Source organism: Otolemur garnettii, unplaced genomic scaffold, assembly GCF_000181295.1.
Source record: "Otolemur garnettii isolate 467f Iridium unplaced genomic scaffold, OtoGar3 scaffold00068, whole genome shotgun sequence".
Taxonomy (NCBI): Eukaryota; Metazoa; Chordata; class Mammalia; order Primates; family Galagidae; genus Otolemur; species Otolemur garnettii.
Window position 1 is genome coordinate 4,948,527 of NW_003852463.1, and position 8,175 is coordinate 4,956,701.

An 8,175-nucleotide genomic window follows, 5' to 3' on the forward strand; every position below is an offset into this window, starting at 1 on the left:
GTATTGTTCCAATTTTAGTATATGTGCTGCCGAAGCAAGCACCTACACGTTTATTTTTTAAAAGTTCTTTACATTGTAAGATACATTGAAAGAAAAAATGATAGAGCTGCAGTGACTTGCACAAGCATAAACATTATCTGGAAGGACATATTTGAAAGTAAGTGGCTGCCTGTGAACCGCTGGGAAGTGGGTGAGGGGTAAAAAGATGGGAGAAATTTTCTACTGCATATTTTTAAAAAAGTGCCTGGTGTTTGCCTGTAATCCCAGCTATGTGGGAGTTAGAATACAATCTGCGAAACAGAGAGAGATGCCATTTGTTGATGTTTGAGAAATAAAGACGTTTTCATGAATTAATTCCTTATTTTACGATTAAATGAAAAATGTTAAAATTATGTGTGAATTTTTTCAAACAGCAATCGCACCGCTAGAAATTTATCTCACAGAAACACAGAAGGACACAAAGACCCTTGCGGTGGGAGTTTACTTCACAATATTTATGTTGAGGAAAACCATTCTGACCTCGGTCCAAAGGTTACAGAAGGGGGCTTTCCCCAAGCAAAGGAATACTGTACTTTACAGTTCAGCGACTGTACTGGTTCAGCAGAAAAGACGATCACTGCAGATTAATTTTTTAAAAAGGTAAATTGCAAAACAGCTTATGTAATACGGTTATGCTTTGATTTATGTTTGTATAAGAATTCGGAGAAAATCATCTGGAAGGACATAGGGGAACTGGCGACGGTGGCTATTTCTGAGAGCATTTCCAGCTTACAGTACTTACTGAGTTTTTTGTTTTAACGAGTATGTATTACTTTTTTGAATTAAAACCTCTATCTGCGTAAGTTGCAAGTGCGACCCCATGGGGTTCTCTGCCCGGCCCTAGCTCCGCACAGCTCCGGGATGGGGTGGCGTGGGTCTGGGGGAGGCCTCTGAAAGTTAATGCTTCCAGCAAAACACTAAAGAACCCGTGGTTCCAATTGCCCGGTTATTTTTAGCTCCAGCCGAGGGCTGCAGGCGTGTGAGTTGGGAGGGGCAGGGGCGCAGATTTATCCAGTTATTTCTGTCTACCCGCTGGCTGGCTTTGCGGGTGGAACCTCACACCCAGCAAGCAGCCTGAGAAAGCTGGGGGACTTACTCTTGACCTTGAGAACAGCCCAGCGTTTCCTACGACCTCCTGCTCCAGTCGGGGCCGCCCTCTAAGCGGCCTTCGGGCAGGCGATCCAGCTACCAGTAAAAAACAAGCAAACAAACATGTTGAGGGTTTTTTTAGGATTTGTATTTCAGTGGTTCCCAAAGTTCGGGGTCATCCAAACCAAATTCCAAAAATATGTTTTCAACTTTATATATTAATAATTACTCTATGTTCTGCCATCATCTCCGTATAAGAAGGGCATTGTAACATCAAAAAATAAGGAGGTAAACATAGAACACAGCTTCTCCGGGAGAAGGCCGATGTCGGCTTTATCCTTGCGGAAACAGGCGATGCTGAAGGGTTTTGTCTCATTTCTTTTATTTGACAAATATTCACTGAGTGTCTACTATGTGCTAAGAACAAATCTCTCGTAGATCCCATGGATTTACCTGGCCCGGTGACCACCACCTGCGTGGTCCCGGGGAAGCAGTGAGGGAACCCGGCCTCCAGGCACTCTCCTCCCTTGACCCCAGCGCCCCAGTTTCTTCCCTGCCACCCCTGATCCCACGGCTGAGCGGGTCAGGAACCGCGACATTCCTTGAGAAGCTGCGTGCGGGCAGCCTCAGCCAGAATCAGTCTGGCACACAGTAGGTGCGCACTGATGTTTGTGGAATGAGTCGAAGAGCGAAAAAGGCCTAGGCGAGACGAAGATGGTTCAGCGGGGTACGTACGTAGCCTTTGCCGGCGGCCCCTGGAACCTTACAGCGCACTTCTCCATCCAGGTACGCGGGTCCTGCTCTCTGTGTCAGCACACTCCTTGGCGGTGCCGGTGAGAACTCGGGATGGCCCTGCTATCTGTGTCCCTGGAGTTGGATGCCACCGGAGGGCATAACCAGCATTCGTCCTCTGTAAAAAAGCCCCGGAGGCTAAAACCTCAAACCACCCACCCAGACCAAGAGTCAAGGAAGAACTAGGCGCCTAGACCACCCTGGTTCCCACTCGGCCTCCATGTCCTCTAATCAGAGGTTCAAACTGGGGTACGTACCCCCCGAGATGCACAGCCAGGTAACTGGCTACCGGCTCTCCCAGGGGAATCAGATCAATAACTATTTTATATTAAACAAAGAGGAAGTAGGCAAAATTCATAAGTTCTTCCCCCGCGTTAAAACAGAAATCAAAGAAATTTAGCGAACAAAGAAAGCTTAAGGCCAGGGGGTAATCCGGGAAATGGCGTCCAGACCAACTTGACGCAGAGACGCTCTCTCTCCCTACAGGTGGTGTGCAAAGACTTGAGGCCGGTGCGGTGACTGGCCCCAGGAAACTCGCCGCCTCTACCATCTCCTCCCTTTCCCTCAGCCCCAGGTACCCACTCACTGTCAGTATTTCCGAAGGATTTGGTCTCCTTGCCCGGCGGAGTCATCTGGGGGCTTACGTGGGAGTCCATCCCGGAGGATGCGTGTGTGTGTGAGGGGGATGAGGTGGCCGTTCCACAGGCTCCTAGGTCCCCGAGACCATGCAGGGGACAAAAAAAGCGTGAGAAGGGAAGGAACCGTCTAACCCTCCCGCACAGCTCCATGATAATGAAAACTGGACATACAAGACACACCAAAAAGACCACACTCAGGATTGTTAATTTGCTTCTTTGTGTGTGTGTGTGTGTGTGTGTGTGTACACGCGCGCGGGGGAGTGGGAGGTGGGATGGGGATGTAAACGGAAAAAACAAAAGATGAGAGGGCCCAGCGTACACCCGCGATGAGAATGTGGGTCTCTTTCCCAAAACAAAGCAAAAGAAAAAATACGACAGGACACCAAAGCAACCCCAAGAAAACAAAAAAGAAAACAAATACCCTCCACAAACCCTAAAACTAAAAAAATAAAAATAAAAACAATATAAAAATCCCACAGTGCAGTTTCTCGTCTGAGCTATTTAAACCTCTGTGCCTCTGCATGGGGGGCTAGTTTTGGGCTGGCTGTTCTGTTAACAAGCTCAGCTATTGAAATTAAGGTCCTTGCTAAATGCCCGCCGGGGTAGGTTAGACCCGGGGCCTGGGCCGAGCCTCTCCACCGCTGCTGGAAATCCAAGTAGAAAGTGCCCGTACGCTGGCGGCCATAAACCCAGATCCTGCGGCGGGAAGGGGCTCCTGTCTCCGCAGTTAAGTTCCCAGCCAGAGCCCCCAGAAGCCATGGCCTCCTTGCGTGGCTTTTCAGATGCATCTCCAGGAGTTAGGGGCCAGCCAGTCAGGTGGATACCATTGAGCTATATGTACGAGTTTGGACCTGAGAGTTTCTGGAGTGAGGTCTCAGCTGCCTGCGGATTCTCTGAGAGGCCAGACTCCACTCAGGTCCATCGCCCACTCCCACGGTGGGAATTGCCCAGTCCGAGACAGAGGCCCAGATTTCTTTTCTCACGTCCCCTCATGGCTCTCAGCCACCTATGCATCCATCAAGCTCCTGGGTGAAAGCATTTTCTCTGGTGAGGGGAGGTGGGTGCAGCAAGATACTCCTCCCTTCAGTTCTCCTGCCCTCCCAGACAGAGCATGCAAGAGTGTGGGATTTCGAGCCCTGAGATGCTGCTTTAGGTGAACATAGAGCAGGTTGGGGTATTGTCCCTAAAAGTTGCTGGGTGGGGTGACTCTGACTGACAGAAATTCCAGGCTCTATTAATATCGATTGTTGAAAAAGCATCCAGATTAATTTGGGAAATGCATAGTAGCCTCTGTGTGCAGGTGCCAGAGTGGATTTCAGGGTTGCAGGAAATTTGGGGTCAGAATTGCTCACCTCCTCTGTCTGCCAGGATCCTGACCAAAAAGAACACTGCTTGGCCATTGCACTGTGCTGTTATAGCCATGGCTTGAAGGAGACCTATTTCTTTGGTTGCTCCACTATTGTCATGCCCTTTCCAAACATACAACATAAAACAAAAGGATTCCTGATTCCCTCCCCTCAATGGCCAAACGGCAGTGTCTTGGGAAGTGAGGGGCATTATGGTTTGTGTGGAAGCCCCTCTGTATCCCCAGTGAGGCATGCCAGGGGTCTGTCATGGGTTGTGCTTGCCATCTCCGTAGCTGTGTTTGTGCCGGTGTGTGATGTTTAGTAGCCAGTCATTTTGAGGCAAGATATGTAGCACGTTGGCTCCCTGGCTCTCTTCTTTATATTCACAGAGGCAGCCAGAGGCCTGAGTCCTTGGCGGAGGAAGAGTGCCACCAAGGAGACTGCAGAAGGCCACACTGTGTGGTCTGCAAGGTGGTGCCAGTTTCCTTTTTCTATCAGCGGGCCTTCCAACACAGCCCAGCCCCTAGGCTCAGGGCCAGAAAGAAGTAGGTAAGGGTGAGTTGGGAGAAGCCTCTGACAACAAAGGTCCATTGCTCCTCCTGCCAAAAGTGGTTTGTGGGTCACGCAGAGCTACCCGCTTTCTTCCTTCACAAATATTTATGGAGATCCTATCAGGTTGTTTTCAGTTTTACAGACATCATCTCTGATTTTTAGCAAGTGCTTCAAGGTAAGAGCTACGGGTTCCTTCGTATAGACAAGGAAACCGGCAAAGAAAGACAAAGAAACTGGCTCAGGTTTAAAAGGCTATAAGCCCGGTATTCTAAACCAACTTTGCTTAACTCTGGTGCCTGGACTCCCTCAACAGATCTGCTACCCTGGGGTAGGCTCTCTGGTGGGGAGAGCAGAACTAAAAAGAGGCAGAAAGGGGGGGGGCAAGTTTCTCAGAGAGGTTTCACCCCCCCCCCCCACCAATCCTGGACTGCCAAGGCAAATGCCTCCCTCACACCTTTTATTAGCTTTCTTCCAAGGTACTTTGGAGGATGTGTTTTCGGAGGTCAAGGGCAGAACAGACTGAAGGCCTCTGGGAGGGGATTCATTCTGGGGCCAAGGCACTTGGGACTTTCTTTCACCAGTGCTAAGCTTGTTTCATTGATCAGAGCCTCTGCCCTGAACCAAGTTAGGGCTCCAAGTGACGTAGGTGACCCTGGCTAGGAGAGATTAGTGGTAAAAGATGTCCTGAGCATATCAGGACTGTAATAACCTCTTCATCATTAAATGGAGGAAGGCAGAAAGATTTACAAGGGCCCCATTTGCCTTTTATTTCTACTAGGTGCATAAATATATTCCCTATGCTGCTATATATATATATAGTATATATAGTATTTATAAATGTAATGACATTGGTGTGTGTATATACATTTTTAAAAGTACTCCCCTTAAAGATGCCCCACATGCAGGCTGCCCCGCATGTGCTGGGAGTCCATCTCTGCCTGGCTATAGATTGCTCCCAGCCTGGGCGGCCACACCTCACAGGATGGGTCCCACTTTCTTTTAGTTTACAGCTGGAGGCTGCTTAATTGACATGTGTACACAAAATTTATTTATTCTACATATGAGGTTAATAGAGTGGAGGAGGTGGTAGGTGAATAAAGAACTCAAGATTGTACTGGCAGAAGGAAATGCCCAACTACAAGTGCAGTGCGAGGTGGTGAGTGTTACAGGCAGGGACTTGAAGTCATATGCTGGAAGTATGTGGTGGGCATGGGGGACTGATTTCTCTGTTCTAGAAACTTTATGTATTTCCTTAAGGAAACCAAACTGGCTGCTCACCCTCTGCACATAGGCCCACAGTCTAAAGAAGAAATTAATTTAATCCTGTAGGTGCCCAACAGGTCCACACACCTGCTGGAATTCCTGGTATTGTATGTAACTACCTTGATCAAAGCTACCAACTATGAATGTGAGCACCTACACTCCTGAGACCACATCTGGTGCCAGGAGTGTTTTTCAAAGCTAGAGTCCCTGTGTCTGTGCTCAAGACAATCATCAATCACTTTCATATTGGGCGGCCTCCCTGGTCTACCCTAGCTCTGTCCCTATCCTCAGAGCCACCCAAATCCAACTGCTTCAGGGAGGTTGTGCCCAATCTGCCTGAGGTGTCCGGGTCGCCTCATGGGTAGCAGAGCTCAGATCAGTCAAATTCGTGATCCTGTCGCTGGAGTAACCAAGAGCTGGTTCCCTTTCCCCAGGCGCAAGCTGAGAAAATCAGTTCTGGCCCGCCGCCTCCAGAGGCCCTAGGGCTCTCGGGATGGGCTCTGGCGAAAAAGAGGCTTGGAAGAGAGGCACCAGGAGGAAGACGGGGAGGAAACCCGAAGGAGCTGGAGGAGCCATTACTGCCAGTGGCCTCTTCTGGCGCTGGATCTCTGGGATAGCCTGGGCAACGAAATTCGGGCTCCGGCTTTCGGGCTCCGGCCGCAGCCTGGGGATGAGCTGAGGGCAAGACCCGGAGTTCCCTTTCTTCTCCCATCTCGCTGGGCGAGGCCCGGATCTAGTGAAAGCTGAGCCCTGGGCTTTGCGTGAGGCTGGTGTTGGGGACCTGGGGGAGCTTCGGCCTCGTGGCAAGAAGGCCAGGCAGAGCTGGGTAGGTGGACACAGTCCAGATTCAGGGGGCTTGCAGGGAGAGAGTGCTGGGAAGGGCGCAGGGCTGGGAGGAACGGCCCAGAAAGAAGAGAGGAAGGCGAGGGGCAAGGGAGAAAGGAAAGAACGAAAGGCCAGGCCGCGGGAAGGCGGCGCCGAAAGCAGGCTGGGCCCCCAAGCCAGGACGAAGTGGACACCGAGAGAGCCAAGCACAAGCTGGCGAACGCCGCGCACGCCACCCTCCATATCCTGTGCCCTCTCTGGCGAGCAACCCATGCGGGTCCTGATTGCTAGGGTTGGGAAACAAGGCTGGGTAGGAGTCGGGGAAGCACCCCGGCTGCCAAGCGGAGCCCAGGCCTTTTCCTCACGCGATTGCGGACGCTAGTTCCTCCACGTCCTATCCCCGAGGAGCGGCCGTGACGCTTCTCTCTGGACTTGCCCTGCGGGTCGCAGGGCGGCGACCTGGCTCCCAGCATCCTACACCCCTAGTTCTGCTTTCGCCACAGTAGGCGGCCCGGATGGGCCTAGGGTGAGGGGATCAGCCCTAGAGGCTGAGAAATGTTAGGCGGAGAAACGGGGACCTCACCGGTCCCATTCACTGCTTTGTCCCCTACACACAGCACACAATAGACATTCTAAATAGTATTGCTAAATGGATGAATGAATATATGAATTGAGAGATGGAGGCTGCGGTAAGGTTGGAGGCCCCTTGTATGGGTAGTATGGGTGTCCAGTGGACCAGAGCTGCAGGCTGTCCCCTTACCTCGCACCAGGATGCGGCGGCAGTGGTCCGCTTCGCCCGGCCCGGGTTGCCCATCGCTGTCGGCGCCGCTCTCCCGGGAGCCTGCGGGGCTGGAGGCCAAGGTCCCAGTAACCTCCGTTGGGCTGCTGCCACCCCCATTAGCTCGCAAGTCCTCTGCTCCGCTGCGGTCCCCGCCGCGCCCACCGCCGCCACCAGACTCCGCCCGGCGCGCCGGGCCGCGGTCGCGCTCGGCGCCCCCATCGCCCATGCCTACCGCCACTGCCGCCTTCGCTACAGCCTAGCCAGCCTAGGCTGGCCAAGCGCGCGGTTCCCCGCCCCTCGCGCACCCCGCCCGACTCCTCCTCCTTGGGTCCCGCCCCCGCTCGGTAGCTCCTCCCCTACATGCTGATTGGGCGTGAGTCAGGGTTCTAGTATTCCAGGCGGCTCTGGGGCTCAGCGCCAGAGGGAGGAGGGAAGTAGGAGGGGAGCTGTGGCCCACTACATCCTTAGTCTAGCGCTGCTCTGAGGCTGGCAGAGGGAGACTAGGGCAGCGCTGGGGTACTGAGGAACGCCCTACACTGTCTCCTGAAATTTATCAACCTCTCCTCCCCACCACCGTTTCCCTTGTATACTCACCTTCTCCACTCCTTTCATCCTCAGGGAAGCGCAGCCTCTGCGCTCTGGCCGATTCGGCAGGATCAATAACCAAAGTGCGCAAGAAAGGCGACCCCGGCGAGATCTAGCAGAGAACAGGAGGTTGGCCTTGCTCTCGGGCGCTTGGGGTGGGCTCAGGGGGTGGCTGAAGGCTGGGGCGCAGGCCTGGATTCAATGCGCCAACCTCTAGGTACAAACCCATACCCACACTCATGAACACAGATCCGAGGCCCCTCCC

General features: G+C 52.5%; 1 protein-coding gene and 1 non-coding gene across 2 annotated transcripts in view; both read right to left on the bottom strand.

The window, feature by feature from the left end:
• Nucleotides 1-42, bottom strand: part of LOC111726503 — a 107-nt gene extending 65 nt beyond the window's left edge. The window contains exon 1 of the small nuclear RNA XR_002774266.1: nucleotides 1-42. This exon is cut by the window's left edge and continues 65 nt beyond it. This is a non-coding gene — a small nuclear RNA (U6 spliceosomal RNA).
• The window catches only part of VAX2 (ventral anterior homeobox 2), a 35,904-nt gene extending 28,312 nt beyond the window's left edge, over nucleotides 1-7,592 (bottom strand). Inside the window, exon 1 of the mRNA XM_003793432.2 lies at nucleotides 7,305-7,592. Within this exon, the coding sequence (XP_003793480.1) occupies nucleotides 7,305-7,551 (247 nt within the window). The 5' untranslated portion in view covers nucleotides 7,552-7,592. The remainder of the gene's footprint in view (nucleotides 1-7,304) is intronic.
• Between the last annotated feature and the right edge of the window lie 583 nt (nucleotides 7,593-8,175).